The 20,037-nt window shown below is 33.8% G+C and overlaps 1 protein-coding gene across 5 annotated transcripts in view; it reads left to right on the forward strand.

Moving 5' to 3' along the window:
- The window catches only part of Zyx (lipoma-preferred partner zyxin), a 46,887-nt gene extending 27,286 nt beyond the window's left edge, over positions 1-19,601 (forward strand). For 4 of the 5 annotated variants that reach the window (XM_072522888.1, XM_072522887.1, XM_072522889.1 and 1 more), the window contains exons 7-12: positions 173-217; positions 3,956-4,231; positions 5,431-5,574; positions 5,638-5,816; positions 8,607-8,727; positions 14,721-19,601. In XM_072522888.1, coding sequence (XP_072378989.1) covers positions 173-217; positions 3,956-4,231; positions 5,431-5,574; positions 5,638-5,816; positions 8,607-8,727; positions 14,721-14,852 — 897 coding nt within the window. In that variant the 3' untranslated portion in view covers positions 14,853-19,601. The remainder of the gene's footprint in view (positions 1-172; positions 218-3,955; positions 4,232-5,430; positions 5,575-5,637; positions 5,817-8,606; positions 8,728-14,720) is intronic. The other variant, XM_072522891.1, reaches the window with a different exon arrangement.
- The last annotated feature ends 436 nt before the right edge of the window (positions 19,602-20,037 follow it).

Raw genomic sequence — 20,037 nt, forward strand, 5'->3', positions numbered from 1 at the left:
TAAAAATTGTGCATTTTTTTACATATGTATTAATATTTATGTCCTCATTTATAGCTATTAACTTAATACATTTAATCTTGCTGCTTACTTGCATATTGTTTAAAATAATGTAGATTGTATATATGCTTTCCTGCTTGTTTTTAAATCATGCTTTTTTCCATCTATCAATTAGTATGGTGACTGCGATTCTTTATATGGATTTGGTGATTTGTCTCAGGTAAATATTATGGGAGGTATATGTTGTGTATGTCTTATATTATTAGTTTATTATAACGTAATGTTTGTTATATGTTATTTATTTATGTTACTCACATTGGTGCATGTGAAGAAAATGCTGTTGGCAGGCAACTGAACAACGAAGAGTTATGCTCATAGTTTCATTATTTTTTTTATATTTCAACTATTAGTGGACTTTACACGGTGTATCTGTCGAGTTCTTCGATATTCTGTTGTACAGATTTATTCTAATAAATGTTCCTTGTATATAGATTTGCTAAATTCGTATTAACCCCTTACACATTTTTTTAATGACACTAGTTACGTATATTCATCAATTGCCTGATCTCTTAGTTATCAAGTTTCACAGTCTAAATTATTTTTGATTTATGGGTGGCTGTATGAAACTTGAAACTTTCTGGCGTTGGCTTATGTATGTCATTACTATTTAAATGGGAATAAGCCACAATTAAAGGTTAAAGTACGTTTATTGACGTTTCAAATCGTCAATTTCCACTTCGGAAATCTAAATTTCAGAAGTGGAAATTGAAACGTCAATAAACGTACTTTAACCTTTAGTTGTGCCTTATTCCCATTTAAATAGAAATTACTTTAAAATGCCACAAGAAAATAGCTTCAGAACAATATTATGTATGTCAGTTGACTATAAAGGCGCGTCCTGAATTGAGTAAATTTACTTGCATGTACGCTTTGCGCGCACACACGTTCTTTAACACATTATTATAGGGGTGCTCCGGTTGTGCGTCGGTTTAGCTTTATACTAGATGTCAACAAGGAAAGAGACAGAAAGTGCAGCCTACGTAGTAATTCATAGTAAACTTAGACAGAAAAAAAGCGGGATAAGCGATGGTGGATAACACAGTTCTATAGAAGCTGGCAGATATATAGTGGATCTGTTCGTTAAGAATAAAGTGGACAATTTCAAAATTTTGTTCGTATGTCTTCGATAGATTTTGAAAAACTAATGTTCCGGTTAAAGAACGACTAGCTATAACTCTACGTTTCTTAGCGACCGGAGATTCATATAAAAGTAAGCCATACATTTTTAAAGTTACCTGGTAATATATCGTGGTTATACGTCATGAGATTTTTTCAAATTTAACCACAAATTTTGACCCCCGTTCATTACGAATCTACAACGAACTAGAGAATACATGCCTTTCCTGTTCGAATAGTTTTGACTCCTTTACCTTTTTCTCTTCGAAACAATCATAAAAGACTGCTTATTTTCTGTTTTTCTTCATGTTCGTGTACTTTTAAATTATTTAATACTTTGCCATGCATCGAATTTATTATTTCGCGAAAAATGCTGAGGATGTTTGACTTTTCATAAAATTGGATGTTTTTTCATATTCGTTAATTAAAACTAGAAGCACTGTCCGTTTTTCCACTCCATTCTTTTTAAAAAAATTTCGAATTAAACAATTTTTAAATAAAATCAATCTGTACAGCATACGGGCACAATCGCTACATTCACAAATACCGTCCAAACTGAGCAAATTGACGCGTAAATATTATTTGATGTCGTACAGAAACCGAGTACCGACGGATAGCATACGTGCGGGTGCACGTATAGACCTAGCATTTTTGTGCGCACAGCGTTCGTGCGAATAAATTTGCTCAAGTGTGTACGCGCCTTGGATTTTTATTGCAAGCGGCAAGTCTTTGATTTTAGTTACTTTTAGATAAATTATACATCCATATTCCTTAAATCCGTATTACTTGATGTACTTATCTACTTTGTAGATACCTTAATACGCATAAACCTGGCCGACCTCGATCTTTGCATATGTATCGTCATTAGATTTATCGAATTAAATCAAAATATTTTATTCAAGCGTATGTCGTTGATGTGAGAATTAAGATATGTCAAATTAAGTACAAGTTAAAATATCAATTAATATTATTTTCGTTATTAGCTTATAAATAATTGCTTACTCTATGAAATAGAAAACCAGAGCAATAATTTATTAGTAGATTAATAATTTTTTGTAAAAAAATTATAACTTCAATGCACCAAAATGAATTTGAAGTTAATACAAACTAGTTAAATAACACAGCTGTCATTTTGACACAAAAGTCGAAAATTCCCCCCTTCATACAACGCTTACCGTGGTATGGTTACTTAGTCACTAAAACCGATATGTCACAGTTATAACCTAGTTGTTGAAATAGCACGTACGTATTATTCATTTAACTTAAAAAGTTTCTATTTTGTCGACATATTAGTACTCTTATTTATGGCATGGAGACGTGGACACTAAAACAAGAAAATATAAGTTCCATTGGTCATCATATAAAAAACATTGGTCGCCTTTCAATTTTGGTGTTATAGAAGAATCCTAATTCAGTGTCTTTTTTTGCTAAGGGCTGCACTTTAGCGACTGGACGCAAGTCTTAGATCCGTTGTGATTGCCTTATAGTGAGATTTAGAAAAATTTATTCCTATTCAGGGTTCCTACCGGGCCTACCATTATAGACGCACGGTCTGCTTGACTGGGCGTCAAGCCTTTCAAGCTTGATCTCCGTCGCTACCTCTTTGAAGGTTGTTTGGTGAAAGTGAAACCATTGCTGCCTCGCGTTAGCACAGACTGGACAGTCGCCCACAAAATGTTAGGCTGTTTCTTCCTTCTCGCACCTGAAACACATTACTGATTGGCGGAGCCCGCTGGTGTTTTCCCGTCTCGCGAGGTTAGCGTAACCTGTGAGGACCTGTACTAACTTCTGAATTTCGTGTCTATTTTTAAGCAGTTAGTTGTTTTCCTAACAAGACTGAACTGAAGGCTTCCTTAGTCTGACGGCAATCGGCCCTCTTGTTCTATCTTAGCAGGTGTAAATCAGTTTTATATTTCTGATACGAAACTGGGTAAGTGGGCTCAGATCAGAAACACACCTGCTCTGTACGTTCCTTAGCTGCTTTATCATCTGCCTCTTTCCCCCAATACCGGAATGCCCAGGCACCCATTTAACAGCTACAGTGTTATTTTTAACCTGCAACGAATTCAGAGCTTTAAAACAGGTTGTTATGCAGCCCTGTCGTTTGATAGGATTTATCACCGCTTTCAAAGCTGATGGGCTATCCGAATACATAATTATATGATGATCCTGAATTCCAGCTTTGATCCCTGCAGGGCTAATGTCTCCGTCAGAGAAACAGTAACAAGTTAACTAATACAAAAGCTACAAAAAAGCCCGGTTTTGTCAGTTCCCGAGCCATCCGTATAACATATTACCGTGTCCCTCGTACCTTTCGATACCCCCAACATACCTTCATACTTCACTTTCAATTCCAATCTACGGTCCAGACCGGAGTATGAGAGTATTTCAGCATCGCCAGCACGGCGAAATGTAGGAAGACAAAGAATATTCTGGCTTCTGAACCTGAGGGACTGGTTTTAATTCAGTAGCGCATAGCCATGATGATTTCCAACCTTCGATAAAAGATGGAACTTGAAGAGGAAGATTTGACGATTTAGAAAGCTTTTCAATTTTTTTCTTATAACCACAGAAATAAATAAGAATGTATTTTAAACATATCAATAGGCATTTTCTGTAGTACTTGGCAACATTTTTATATTATTGTAGTGCTAGTGTATTGTAGTGTAGCAAACGTACAACATTATGCAACAACTCATAACTGCATGAATTTTAGTAAATTGCATGTTTTAATTTTAATACTATCGTATCTTCAGAAGCAGATTTTAATATTATTTTTCAGTCTTCCTCCACGTACGAGTCCATCTATGAACCCATCAACCCTCGCCCCCCAAGTCAGATGTCATCTCGTTCAAATTACTCACTGTACGCTCCGTACGTCAGTGGAGCTAGCAGTACTGCCACTGGCCCCAGTCAGTCGGTAAGCCGCATTGGTCATCCTAAGGAACAAGAAGTGGATAGTTTGACTGATCTACTAGTACAAGGAATGAGAGGTGGAGAAGTGAGTGATGTTGATCAGGAAGATGTTTATGGTATTTGCGTGAAGTGTGGAGACAAGGTAAGCTAAATACATAAATATTATCGATAAAGACAGGTTTATGTAGATGAAATACATGTTTCACTGAGAGGTTCTTTCATTCTTTGGAAACACTGTCCGATATTCACTCAAGTTTTATCCAAACAAACTACGGTGTATCCTTTTTTTATCTCACGCAAATGCTGTGCCTCGACTTTATTCCTCGTTTGCAAAAATAAAGTTCATTTCATGGAGTATTCTCTACATTTTTGTGCGTGACATGTTTACTAAATGTTTGTCTTTTTTAACTAGTGCAAAAACTTTGTTCAATGTCGGCGGTAAATTTTTAAAGAAAAAACTATGCACTTTCTATAAACTTTCTGCTGTTCACTCTACTTTTGGTACGTTTTCTTTTTTTTATGGGCCTTAGTCCTCCTTCCTCAGCTTCTTTGTGTATTTTAGAAATAGAACTAGAACCTAATCCCGTCATAGCACTTACTTTATCGATTAAACTTCTAACACTTTCGCCACTCTTGAAATTTAGGTGATAATTAAATACATTTAAAATGATTTGTTTTGCACGGATGTCTAATATATTCCCGTAGCTTAATTTTTGAATTTCCATTTTCAATGAACATTGAACTGTGAAGTCAGAATAACTACTAAACAACCACAAACCCTTGTTATCGTTCTAGGTATGAGGTATGAAGATAATTACTTTGTAATGACCATGATTCTAATGGCATGTTGTATTCTCACCGAAAAACAATTAACCTGTCGTTAATAAATAAAAATAATATAAAATAAAATTATCTTTTGTAGATAATATTTATTAAATTAATATCATTTTCCCTACTTTTCATCTCTTGTGTCCGATGGACACTTCTAGTGAGTTAAGTTAGAAAACATTCATTTTAATTTCATTTCTGTGGAAAATAAAATACAAATACAACCCTGAATCGTGCTTGTGCCTGTCGTGGCATCGGCGCGCTTCTATCGTCCATAAGAAATACGTAGTCCTATCTAAGCAATGTTTCGTTCTTAACGTGAAATGCTCTAGCAAAATTGGAGAATACGCCGAAATTTTGCTGCTAATTGAGGGATTTCATTCAGTGCCAGAAGTTTGAGAAATTTATTTTTTTGATTAAACATGTGTATTCCAGTACATTTTCATATTACTTTTCGAAACTTATAAACTTTAATAAACTAAACTCATTTTGAACGAATAAAATAAATTGTAGATCATAGGCGAGAATAGTGGCTGTACTGCAATGGACCAGTTATACCACACCAAATGCTTCACCTGCCACCATTGTGCAATAAATTTACAGGGAAAACCCTTCTATGCTCTAGATGGTAAACCTTACTGTGAAGAAGACTATTTGGTAAGTTTTCGTTTTCATTTTGAGTATTATTTTATTGAAAATATTTTACAATTTTTGTTTTAGAATACCCTTGAGAAGTGCTGTGTTTGTCAAAAACCAATTCTAGATAGAATTTTGAGAGCCACTGGTAAACCCTATCATCCAAAATGTTTCTGTTGTGTGGTTTGTGGTAAAAGTCTTGATGGAATACCTTTTACTGTAGATGCTACCAATAGAGTCCACTGTATAGAAGATTTCCACAAGTAAGCTTTTATAATTAAGTAAATAATTTATAAAAAGCGTAGTTGCTTTGTTCGGGTCCTTCATCTCTAATATTTTTCTAGATCATAAAATCAGTAATTACTACATTTATAGGTTCTATACCTCAGTCTAGAAAAAAAAATAGTTAAAAAAATATAACAGGTATCTGATCGTTTTATAGAGGACATAGTTGTCTTCCAAAAGATACGTGTTAATGTAGCAGACACTTTTCTGCCTTTCTGTAAGAATTTTTTTTTTAATTCCATCGGTATTCAACTCGTGAGACTTAAACTAATAAAAGGTCTTAGCTGATAAGTTCGAATCTGATCCTTCACATCATCAAGATCAAATTCACGAGATTAATAAAAACATAAATAAAAACCTCCTCGCAGCAGGACTACAGGTCGCAAAGAAAACAAGGACTAAAGAAGACAAAATAAGTAATAAAACTAAACAGCTAATGACGGCAAGAAGACAACTACTAGCGCAAAACAAACGCTATACTCAAGAATACAGAGAACTTAATAAAACAATTAGAAAAAAACTAAAACGCGGCATACGAAAATGGAACGAGAACTTAGTAGAGCGAGTCATTGAAAACACCAGAGGCTTAAAATGTCTAAGACCCGCACTGGAAGTTCAAAAAATCATTAAAATTAAAGACGCCAACAATAAGGAACAGAAGGACAAATATAAAATAACAAATATTGTCGAAGACTTCTACACATCCTTGTACAGCTCGCAAGGCCAGCCTAATGAAACAACAAAGGAGAACGTCAAAAGAAAAATAAAAAACGTGGAATCAGAAGTACTACCAAATTAAAGGGATTCGAAATAGAAAGAGCTTCAAAAGAGCTAAAAAATAATAAAGCTCCAGGACACTACGGTATAATTGCCGAGCTCTTGAAAAGAAGCAAGACATTAACAATCCCTGTACTAACAGAGCTATTTAATAGATGTCTACATAATAGCAAGATCCCTAAAGACTGGAACGAGTCTAGAAATACTCTTACACAAAAAAGGGGACAAATGTGATCTACAGACTTATAGACCTATATCGTTGCTCAGTCAAGTATACAAACTATTTATGAGAATTATTAACAACCGGTTAACCTACAAAATGGACAATTACCAACCGGTTGAACAGGCTGGCTTCCGCAAAGGATATAGTACATCAGACCATCTGCTGATAATGAGAACATTGATAGAGAAGGCAAATTAATACCAACTACCCGTATTTCTTGCCTTCGCCGACTATGAAAAGGCGTTTGATAGTATCGAGATGTGGGCCATAGAACAAGCTATTAATAATTGTAGAGTAGATTTGAGCTATAGGCAACTAATACATAATATATATGAAAATGCAACTATGATAGTACAACTAGACGAAAATACAAATCCCATCCCCATTAAGAGAGGAGTGAGACAAGGAGACGTAATATCGCCAAAGCTTTTCAACCTATCCCTAGAAGACGTCTTCAAAACTACAAATTGGTCAACCTATGGCATTAACATTAATGGCAACAAGTTAAACCACCTCAGATTCGCTGACGACATAGTGATTATAGCGAGCACATTCGAGGAACTGCAAATTATGATGGGGGAACTAGCAGCCAGCTCCCAGTACGTCGGCCTAAAAATGAAGGAGGACAAGAACAAATCCAGGAATATATCTACCTAGGCCAAATCCTGAAACTTGACAAACAGAATCAAAGTGCGGAAATTACTAGAAGAGCAAGACTAGCATGGACAGGATTTAGAAAACTTAGTTGGATAACTAAGCAACCGCAAAATACCCCAATACTTAAGGAGCAAAGTGTTCAACCAATGCATCCTTCCTATCATGACATATGGATGTCAAACTTGGACCCTAACCAAGGCAAACATGAATAAACTAGCCACAACAGAAAGAACAATGGAAAGAGCAATGTATACGACTGTCAGAAAAAAGAGGAACGACTGGGTAAGATCCAAAACAAAAGTCGAAGACATAACAACAAAAATTGCCAAACTTAAATGGAACTTCGCGGGCCACACTGCTAGACAAAAAGACCAACGTTGGAATACTACAATACAACATTGGAGACCTTACGAAAGTAAACGACCAAGAGGAAGACCACAGATGAGATGGGTTGATGACATTAAAAGAATAGCCGGAACAAATTGGAAATATGTTGCTCAGGATAGAGACCGATGGAAGGAGTTGGGAGAGGCCTATGTCCAAACATGGACGACAGAAGGCTAAGAAGAAGAAACTAATAAATAAACCTTTCAGAAGTAAATTTTTAAGTACTTTATACGCGATTTTATAAAAAGTTCGAAGGTTTTAGAGGTTTATTTAGTGGTCGTATATATAAAGATACCAAAAATACTGTTTTACTGATATTGTATAGTAGATTTTGAGAAAAACGTCTTCCAGTTTTGAAAAATGTGATTTCGATAAAAAAGCGATTAAAGTATTTTTACTGTAATTTTATAGAATAAAATAGATTCTCGCGCATTGAAAGCCAATGGTGAATGGTCGGGTAGAAGTTTGAAGCCCGCCAGATTTTTAGATTGGAACTTCAAATTGGGCGCACTGAAAAAATTGCAATATCTCCGGTTCTAAAAAACGTAGAACATTCATTTTTTTTAAACTAGGGTAACTCGACGAAGTATAACAACTGAATAATTTTCATTTCCATAAAATTTTATTTTTTTTTTAAATTTGTAAGCAGTTTAATATACGAAATGCCATACGCCATGTCAAAAAAGTGTGAATCTTTATAATAATCACTTATTTGTGTTTACAGAATATTTGCACCAAGATGTTGGGTTTGCAAACAGCCCATTATGCCCGAACCCGGAGAAGAAGAAACAGTTAGGGTAGTAGCACTGGATCATAGTTTCCATATTCAATGCTATAAATGTGAGGTAAGTAGTACAAATACGAAACAAAGGATTTCTTTGTTGACCTAATTAAAATCAGTACTCTCTACTAATGTACCTTGTTCATTTTTCAATATATTTTATAAATCCACATTATACCATCTTTTTTTGGAAGCGGCCTGTTATACATTTGGCGTCCTATCGCCAATTGGCTTTTCATGATACCCATTCCAGAATTTTGGAATCCTGTACCAGCTTGTACAGGTCTTATGCGAAGTAAGTTGTAACCAATCTTCTGTTAGGACGTATCCGCTGTTTCTTTGTCGTGTATTCCCTGATGGCCTGGCACCCATACACGTGTGTCACCGTGATGTATAGTCAGCCTATCGAGTTCTTGTCGCCATTCCCTGCAAATACCATGTGGTCAGAAATCATCATTTATACAGTATCCTTAAGAGGCTACATCTGCGCGTCATCAATATTAATTCGAGAAATAGTAGCCGCACCGTCTTTTGAAAGTTTTGCGAATCTTTAGCAACAGTGCGTCGGCAGTACGTGATACTATCAAAAAGGAAGGCACAATATTGTGATAATTACCGTTCGGCTCGGATTGAAAAGCATAAAGAAACACAAAAAAAGCATAAAGATTTTATGAAAATATTTTATTATTTATTTATTATACAAAAAAGCATAAACATAAGTATATAAATTTTAACAAACGTTTTTTTACGAAAATTAGTATAAAACATCTTAGCTTAAGAATTAGTAAGTACCTATCATAAATTTAATAATAATATACAGTGTGTTCCAACGAAAATTTGACCCCACCCCCCCAGAAACTCAGAAAACAAGAGTTTTTTTTCAAAATAAAAAACACGTCAATTTGTATTGGGAGGGGGACGAATTTTCATGCAAAATTCATGCCCTCAAATGTAACCCCCTACTGCCACCCATCAACCCCCAGGTTTTTTTTTAATAGCAAGTGTGGTAGAGTGGCACATCATTTGAAGGGTATTTTTTCCTCTACACGATACTTTTTTTTAATTTACGAAATAACTTTGAAGATAATTTTGGCTAATTTATTGGTTGAACATCAGTAATAACAAAAAACATAAAATTTCATCAAATTAACCAATTTAATGTTCGAAATGACCTCCTGTGACCTCCATACAATAATACAGTATATTTTCAAAGCCCCTTCGTACATTTGCAAATAACTTCGGTGTGAATAATCGGCATTCTGTCACAATTCTTTGTCGCAACTCTACAAGATCTACAGGCGGAGTGTAGTATATTTTCGATATTAAGTGTCCCCACACAAAAAAAATCTAAAGGCGAAAGATCCTGTGATCTGGCCGACCACTCTATTGTACCCCTTCTGCCAATCCAACGCCCTGGAAACGCTCGTTTAAAAGATTATCATCAGATTCCAATGTGTCAGTTATCAGTGGATCAATAACGTCTTCTAACAAATTTAAATAAGCTGTTCCGTTGAGATTGCCTTAAAAAAATAATGGTCCAATAACGTGATTCCCTAAAATTCCAACCCATACATTTAGTTTCTGAAGTGTTTGTTTATGTGTCTCAATGAATAAATGCGGATTACTGTTACTCCAATAACGACAATTATGTCTATTGTCTTCACCGTTTAACATGCACCGTTTAACGTATAACACTCGTCGGAAAAACACGTACAATCGATGTTGGTTGTTTTTATGATTTCATTAAATTCTTCACAAATTTGACTTCGACGATCAGGATCATCTTCGTTTAATTGATGAAGTAATCATAACATAAGGTATTTTATAAGGGTAAAATTTATAGGATTTTATAATTCGATAAACACTAGAAGCTCATAGATCACATGCACTAGATAGTTGTCTGATAGACTGTCGATCATCCATTTGCCAATGACCCAATACCGCACTTCAACTGCTTCATTTCGCACTCGACGGTCTACTTCATGCTTTGTGTTGTTAACGTCACCTATAGCTTAAAACTTATCAGTTTAATGTATGATAAGAAGATGACTTGAAGATAAGGCAGTTTTTTTTTCTCTACAGCTGCTTCAGGAGTCATAGATTTAATGGAAGGGGGACATTTAATTTCAATTAAAGCATCATCACCCACTAACCCATCTGGACTTGCTCCAAGAAAACAATGTTCTTCATCAATAAATAGTCCACATTTAATTATTTTACAATTCATCTTGGTCTCAAATGCTTCTATTTCAAAATACTCATGTATTTGTCCATATTTAGTATTTTCGTTACCTTTAAATTTAGAATATAATAAACTGCAGACTGTTCTTAACCTAGAAGTGATAGATTTTAATGTACAAATTTTGCCAAAATGTGATGCAGTGATTCTTTTATGTCTTGCTTCGAGCCACTGAACTGAAAAACACTGACCTCGGGTTGTTTTGTCTATATCCATTATTTGTTCTTTTGTTTCTTTTTTTTTTTTAATTACTTAGAAATATTTTTTCTTTCGCCTCGTATTCATCAGAGTCCATATCGGGTTGAGACTGAATTGTAGCTTCATAATCTCCGTCAGCGGAAGCTACCGTTTCGGTTTTTTTTTATTACGCAACATTTGACGACGAGCTTTTCTATCACTATTTAGTTTAGCGGAACGTTTTCTTCGGGAATTCATTTTTTGTATTTGTTTATTTGTAAAAATATTTCGCAGTTCGCTCAAGGGAGTTTCCGTAATTATGGAGTAATAGTCCGGCTCAGCATTATACGAAATTGCAGCAGCTTCACACCTCGTCTGATATGATCCTCTCTTTAAAAAATTTACACTTTTACCCCCAACAAATTTAGATACTATAGAATTGTAGTGTTCAGCCAAATTATTATCCATGTTACCATAATTCTTGTAACGTTTAAAACCCATTTCTAGTTGACACAGTTCCCAGTGTAATTGCTGAGTTAATGTCGATGTCTTCACATGTCACATTTTGAGGATTTTCAGAATATATCTGCTGTGTAACATTACACATTTTACATTTTAACGTAAAAGATGACATAAAACCTTTTTTAATTTCTGGTATTACTTCCATATTTGTAATATTGCAATTGAATAGCTTATGATTTTCTGAACTAAAAATTTGTTGAAAGAAATAACCAATGTCTATTATCCTTCTGTCACTTAAAGGTTCAGGCAGAATACTAAAATAAATTTAATATAATATAAGACAAAATTGTTTCGTTACACTTTGTTTTAATGTAAATAATAGTAAAAGTAACAATACTAACTTTGAATTTTTTGTAAAACAAGCTTTACTATCATCAACACTGTCGCCAACGCTTACTATGGAGTCAACCCAGTTACTGGTTGCACAGTCAGGTTGCGTGTCAGTTTGAATGCTGTCAGTTCCACTAAAAATATAACTGGTAAATTCCACAAAATTAGAATAATGTAGATACTTACATCATGGTATTTTCAATATTTTGAAAAACTGAACGATTACAATTCCTGCAAGAACTTGTTTATTTTACTACGTTAAACAGAGTGCTCCAAATATCTGATTTCCTTTTGTTACGGCTAAACATTGACATACAAATACATGTTTAATGGCGAGAATACTTTGATTTTTGCTTAGTGAATGCACGAGCAGTCGCATTATATCACCTAAATTAATAATGTATACATCTAAACAAATGAAGTATAAAGGAAATACTACCCTGGAAATTGCTCGCTCGATCCAAGCTCTACTTATAACTTTTATTATAAACGTATATATCAAATAGTTTAGCCGTAAGAAATGAACTAGAGATTAATGCATACTGATGTATAGCAAGTAAAAAATATAAGTTCGAAAATATTGTCGCCAATGAATATCTACCTACCTGAAAAAATTTGTACTAGTCAGGATTTATGTACCTAAATACAGATTTATTACCAATTTCATTTTCATGAGAAACAACTTTTCACACTTTTATTTATGACAACATTAGATTGCTTATATTTACATTATTAAAATTTGTGGTGGCTTTAATTTCGATTTTCGAATGATTTTAGCACGGATTTGGACCTTTTCTTGGAAGGCGTGACTTTATTTTTCGCTTGAGAAATTTTTCCCATTTTTAAAAATATTTTTATATTTCTAGAATAAAAAATCCTCCTAAAACTATATACTCGTATTATAATTTGAAATATTTTTACGTAAAATATACTTACCTATAAAACTCACAATGAATAATAATCTATTTTTTCAAATAGTTCAACAACTCAGTTCTATTACACAAATATATTAAATTAATTTTAAACAAAAACTACTTCACTATGAATCAACAGTAACGAATTCCAATATCTTAATATCCATAATCCACAATAATATTCCAATATCTGCATGAACAGATATCGATGCAGATAACAGAGCAGACTCGTGCTATTACTTACACAGAAAACAGACGTACGTGTGCAAATTCTGCAAATGTGATGGCGGTGACTATTTCTATGTGTTGCCAACTCACTCAGTTAAGTTCTATTTCTTGTTACAGATAATCGATTTTAGTAATTCCAATGTGACACAAAATCTAGGCATGGGATAAAAAAAGTTTATTTGAAGAAAGTGTATTTTTTTGTTTTGCTTAATGGCGGTACAGACTCGTTTTTGCAATATTTTATTTAGTTATAGATTAATTACCACATACTAATATATTTCTCAAATTGAGCTCTGTACCGCCATTCTTCACTATATCACGTATATGTGTGCCAAATAGCTCGACAAAATATTCAAAATTAAAGCTGCAATCTTGGGACGCGTTTTCCGTCTTGATGACGCGCTGATGTAGCCTCTTAATTTGATTTCTTATGTTACTGTGTTATGATCTAGCTATTGCGTTGCTCTCTGTCTCCCTCCAATGGCGCGCTATAGCCCAAATCTAGCCTTGTCTTCCTCCAAACTATGCCTCCAACCTTAACGGTCCCGCGCCGATTTTCTTCAGGTTCTCGCGTCTAGCAAGCCCACGTCTAGCACCCACATTTTTCCAGAGTGCACCTGACTACCGTTAAGGTGGTCACCGCTCTCTTGGTTATTTCTTCTATCTGCTGATTCCAAGTGAACCTCTAGTATAATATTACACCAATGATCTTTATTTCACCCACCAGATTTAGATTTGTACCATTCAGATCTAATCCCTTTAAATTCCTTCTGGTAAATTAATGATTTTGAACTTCTGGGGTATTGTGTTAAGCCCTAAATTTGAAGTGAATTCTGTAGACGTGTAGATTCATGTAGCCCATATAGCGACATGCTTCCTGCTAAAATATCTAGAGCATCTTTTCACTAGAGTTACTAATGTGGAGGTCTTGCGTAGAATGGAGAAAGAATGTGAAATTCTCATGACCGTCAAAACTAAAAAGTTGGAATATCTAGGACATGTAATGAGAAATCAAGAACGTTACGGCCTTCTCCAGCTGATTCTCCAAGGGAAAGTAGCCGTGATGATCGCCAACATCCGGAACGGATAGGCACTTTAAGAAGAAGAAGATCTTTTCACTCCTGCTTTCTACGAACTCTGCCTTTTTTGTTGCATCTGCAGCCATTTTATCCGCTCTAGTAATTCGATTGTTATCTGCCGCGAGTGCATAATTATGAGAAGTTGACATTGTACTTATTCCAATTTCTGTGTGAGTATTCACTCACCTCGCTTACTCACTCAACAAGTTCACTCGCCTAACTCACTCATCCCACTCATTCACCTTACTCACTCACTCACCTCACTCATTCACTCATCTCAATTCCTCACCCCACTTACTCACTCGCCTCATTCACTCACCTAACCGACTTAACTCTGTTTAACCGTTTTTTTTTTTAATAAGAAAGAAAGTCAACTTCCGGTAACCGGAAGTGTTAGGAGACACTCTAAATATTTTAAAATAATTAGGCATGTCCAAAAACCCTATATCCCAAGTTTGTCAAGTTTAGAACTTAGAACTCCCAAAACTTTACTCTGAATGTACAACTAATAGCGGCATATTATATGTATTAAATTGTTAACTTAACGATGTAATTTTGATTTTTTTAGGATTGCGGACTTGTTCTCTCTTCAGAAGCAGAAGGAAGAGGCTGTTATCCACTAGATGGCCATGTACTTTGTAAAAGCTGTAACGCTAAACGTGTACAAGCATTGACAAGTCATATGACCACCGAATTGTGAAATCTATACAGTCCTGACGCTCAAAGTTAATGAAGGTGATTACTGGCAACTTACGGTTTTAGAAAGTAGATTTATAAGGTGATACCCTTTACCTTTTAAAATTGCTCTCGAAACAATGAAGAACAAAGTTATTAAATATGGATGTGAGTTTTTTTACTGTTTTAGCACGTATTGTATAGATTCTCATATTGACAACTGTTACGAATGTTCAGAGTGTCTACTACGGTTTAAACATTTAACTATGGAGTTACGTCGTAAAGATTTTGTTGTTCGGGTTTAATCAGCCACAGTGTTGCCAAGATTCAATTGAAATTTAAAATTAACCTTAAAAAAATAATAAAATTTTAGATTCTAAGATAAACTAAATAAATGAAAACATGAATTTACTTATATAATATAAATATTTGTTGATGATACACTTTTTCATGCTTTAAACGACTCGATACAGAGTATATACAGAAAAAATCAAAAAACCGGCTTGGTTCGATACTAACCCTTTCGATACTGTTGCCGTAAAAGTACGATTTTCATTTGCAGCTTTGATGAGCGAGCGCCATACTATTACGCAAATTAATCTCCATCGTTCAGATTCTGTCACCGTACATTGTTAAGCATTTACATCTTTGAAGAGCTATAATCGTATTAGTACGTTCTACATTGTCCATCTTGCTTACTAGTATCGTTCATGTACGTTACGATCCACAAATACACTATATATATAATACTGATGCCGTACATACGCTGCAGCACATCACCCACCCTAGCGCCGTACTTTCTGAATACCGTTTTTTTGAAGTTTTACGAAAACAAATTCCACTACTTCGATAAAACGAATATAAACAAACTACCAACAAACGAAAAACGATTCAACCACTTCGATATAAAGAATGTAAACTACTGAGTGGCCGTCTCGATCGCGATCGCGAAGTGCAAAATTTTCCCGGCGCCGTATATGAGCAACGCGCAACCGATACTTGGCCCGTAGCGAAAGAGCTAATCGATTACATGTTATAAAAGACCAGGACCGTCGCAACAATAGTTAAATAATTGCTTTAATTAAATATTATAACTAAATATATTATATTAGTCTTATATTTGTACGGTATCTAATTTGAGCATAGGTCGACTAAGTGACTCATTGCCTTCTGAGACTATGGTGAATACTTTTTAGTTTTTTTTTAGAGGCAGTAAAACCACATCATTCGGTACAGCAGGCACATATATATGTGCCCTTAAGAATCCCAATTTCTTAAGAATCGATATGGAACTATTCTAAATTATTGTTTTCTATGCCACTTTCTACTACAATCGATCATGTTCTTCAGAACCTTTTCTATTTGTCTCAGTTTCTGATTGTTGTAACAATATCTTCGCTGTGGGTTTTTCTTTCATATTTGTTATTTGCTATTAATTATCATTCGCTTCGATAATTTTGTTGTTGTTTGAATCAATAAAAAACAATGTATATGAAAGAATTGTTTCAGTATTTTCCTTTTAGGGAAATATTGTTTGTGGAGTATATTACTAATACATCGACAAGAAATTAACTGACAGAAATTCTGTCAAGGCCGACAGATCTGAAAAAAATTAGGAGAGACCTATGTTCGACACATTAGGTTTACCAAGTACCAAACATTTTAGAAATATCCAGGAAAATGAGAGAAAGATTCGTTCTATCAAGAGGTCAATGTTGTACAAAAAATTATAGGCAAAAAATTATTTTCCTTCATTCACATGACAGTAGGTGTTTTCTTCCTTCCTACTATACACGTTTTCCTATCTCTCCAATCGTCATTTTGTCTGATTCTCAAGTCCTCTTCCACTGCTTTGTTCCAATTATGCCGTCTCGATCTCCTTTTTCTCCTTTGATGGCTGGCTTCCACTTCCATATTTTCAAAGGCCATCTGTCTTCTGGCATGCGCCTTAAGTGGGCGTACCACTTTAGTCTTTTTACTTCTATGGTATCTATTATTCTGTATCAACCTCAGATCCGCTCTTTTTGTTTATCAGTGACTCTGTCCCATTGAGTTAATCGGCAACTTCGACGCTAAAAATCCATTTCGAGTGCTTTTAATCTGTTTTCGCCTGTTAATCTGATCAAATTAAAACATAAACATTTTTTTACATTCTTGTAATTCTTGATTTAGTAGTACAACATTTTCAGTTTTTATTTTTTCGAATTCATCGTAGTCATACTCCATTTTCTGTTCCAACCGCTTAATTAGAGCAAATTAGCAAAAGTAAAAATACCAAGAAATAATTAAGCAGTGGGAATAGAAAATAGAGTACGACTCTGATGAATTCGAAAAAATAAAAACTGAAAATGTTTTACTTAAACCTAAATCAAGAATTACATGAATGTAAGAAAAATGTTAGATTTATTTATGTTTGTAATTTTCTTATCTTTTAATCTAATAAGATAAAAAGATAAAAAAATTAAAGTTATAAATAAATCGTATTATTTTTTTACATTCATGTAATTCTTGATTTAGGTTTAAGTACAACATTTTCAGTTTTTATTTTTTCGAATTCATCAGAGACATACTCCATTTCCTGTTTCTACTACTTAAATATTTCTTGGTATTTTTGCTTTTGTTCAATTTCATTTGATTGCAGTACATATATCAGTTCTAATTAAGCAGTTGGAACAGAAAATTTAGGTATTTCTCTGATGAAATCAAAAAAATAAAGACTTATAAATAAACCTTACTAAGAGACAATAATGCATTCTGGTGTATTGAGAAACACGTACATGGGAGCTAGAATTCTACACGGTCTGGAAAACACAATATCTGGCGACTTAGGATCCAAAGGAAGTATTATCACGGTGGCCAAAATAGTGAGATAGTATATAAATCGACGGAGAATGTGTTTTTTGCTTGACAGATGAGTTCACACTTGCAGACCACACTTCTATAACTTTCTGCTTGAAAGACAATACACTTAGAGGTTACACTTAGCCTACCTACTAAGTTAATGGTGTAAGTAATCGTGCAATTCACAATGAATTATACAAACATTCAATATATGACAAAAAACTGCAAAGCTTCAAGAGTGAACATATAATTTATGTTTTACATAATTTTTGTTCTATTTAAATTTGTTGGCAAAACTGTAATGGTTATACCCGAACTATAAGTGTTTTTACGTCTACTCCCTTAGGTTTACTTTTTATTTTAAATTGTTGATGGTTCGACTTAATAAAATCATTTTGTAATTATAAGAAAGTAATAGCTAGAGTGGTACGGCATACTAGATTGTGATTTTTGGGCAAGTTGTTTTTGTATGATATATTTTATAAAATGTTTTGACATTCCATCTTATTCGATTAATTTTAGATTGCCATTTTATTAAATTTTGATATATAGTATTTTCTTTTTTATAAGACTTTATAGATCTATAATGCTTACGCTTTTTATATATATATTTTTACTCTGAAAGGCGACACATTTTCGATTGCTGTTTTACAGCTCTCACTTTGACTACTGTTTTCTTTTCATACAAAGTACCGAAAATGTTAACAAAAGAAGTTTATGTTTCAAATAAAAAAAATAAGAATTTAAGAACTCTACATAATTATTTTAAATTATTACTCTTGTTCTTCTGAAGACTTTGTCAAAATTTGTGTTTTATTTTATTTTATCGACTGCTCGATTTCGTCTTATTTCTGGCTTTCTTTTAGAATAAGAATACTCTTCTACATGATCACAAAAAAGGTTAAGTAATGTTTATGATTCAGCATTGTCTCCATACTCTCTGGGACAGCGACAGCAACCCCTGGAGGTTGTCTGCTGAATTCGCTAAAAGATCTTGCAAACCCGATTCCATGTTTGTTTAAAGAACAGCATAATTTCTTGTTTAACTTCCACTAAACATATTTCACGTCGATATTGATATTTAACGCACGCCAAAAGCCAATTAAGAGTAAAGTTTTGTCGCGCAGATTTTAAAAATACCCATTTTAGCAAGATTGGTTAAGTCAATCGTGACAATAAAATATTAGCGGGCATAAGCTGATAACACTAACCAATATTTACCAGTAACTAACACCTTGCAAATACGCTACTGAATAAATGGCGAGCTTCCGATCGTTTTACCGGCCTAAGAAATGGGGTAACTCCTTCGTATCGGATTGCCGAAATACGTTATTTCGTGCACCTCACTTTGACTGACTTGTGCTGTTTATTTATTGATTCGAGATAATCCACAACGATTTGACTGTCAAGAGAAACATTTTAATTCTTTAAAATGTATTCTAACACAGGTAATAAATAACTCCTAGCAGTTTTAACGGATGAATTTGTCTAAATAAAAAAATACATGGTAGTTATTTCGTTCAAAACAATTTACGCGTTTATTCACTATCACGAGATTTGTTTGAAATAATTAATTTTCTATTTTTTAAATTTGTTTGTCTTACAATATATCCAGTATTTGTTGCACATCTTCGCTATATCTCAGTTAATTTCACATAATTTTGTATAAACAAAAAAGCAATAAACAAAGTTTTGGCATACCTATTTGACAGATGAAAAAAAATTATGTAGAGTTCTTAATCTTGTGATGACCTTAGAACTTGTAATTCCTAAACTAGCTTTTTGATATCCGCTTTTATTGCAATATATTTTATGTCTTGTTTTTAGTTTAGGGAAATATCTGGTCAGATTATATTATGTGATTTTTAGTTAGTTATTTTTTATTATTGTGCCAATGTAAGCTAAGATATTCAATAAAGGTTATGAATATTGATGATTTGTTTATTTTTCTGAAATTCGAAAATTGAAAAATTGGTCAGGGTATAAACAAAGAATATAGACGCATATAGAAGGATCTTTCACTGTAATTTTTTAGCGTCGGCAAAGGTTGAACATACGTTATAAAAAAGAAGCAGAGGTTGATTAAGATTTTAGTTCCTTATTAGTACCACCAGGGAGCGGCATATCAGCGCTATTACTGCTTCTAAAATATGAAAGAGTGGGGCAACAAATGCAACTTTAGATATTTTTATATATAGATGCCGCGTGGTCGTAGAATAGCATTAAATTTTTGCGTTTTATAAAATTTTTTAGAGAAAATAATATTATTTTAACTTTTAATAAATGAATCTTTTTAGAAAAAATATGATTCAAATTTTTAATTGAAATATGTATAAATCTGCAAATAATATAAATAAAACTCTCCTCTT

The sequence above is a fragment of the Diabrotica undecimpunctata genome, chromosome 2 (genome assembly GCF_040954645.1).
Source record: "Diabrotica undecimpunctata isolate CICGRU chromosome 2, icDiaUnde3, whole genome shotgun sequence".
NCBI lineage: Eukaryota > Metazoa > Arthropoda > Insecta > Coleoptera > Chrysomelidae > Diabrotica > Diabrotica undecimpunctata.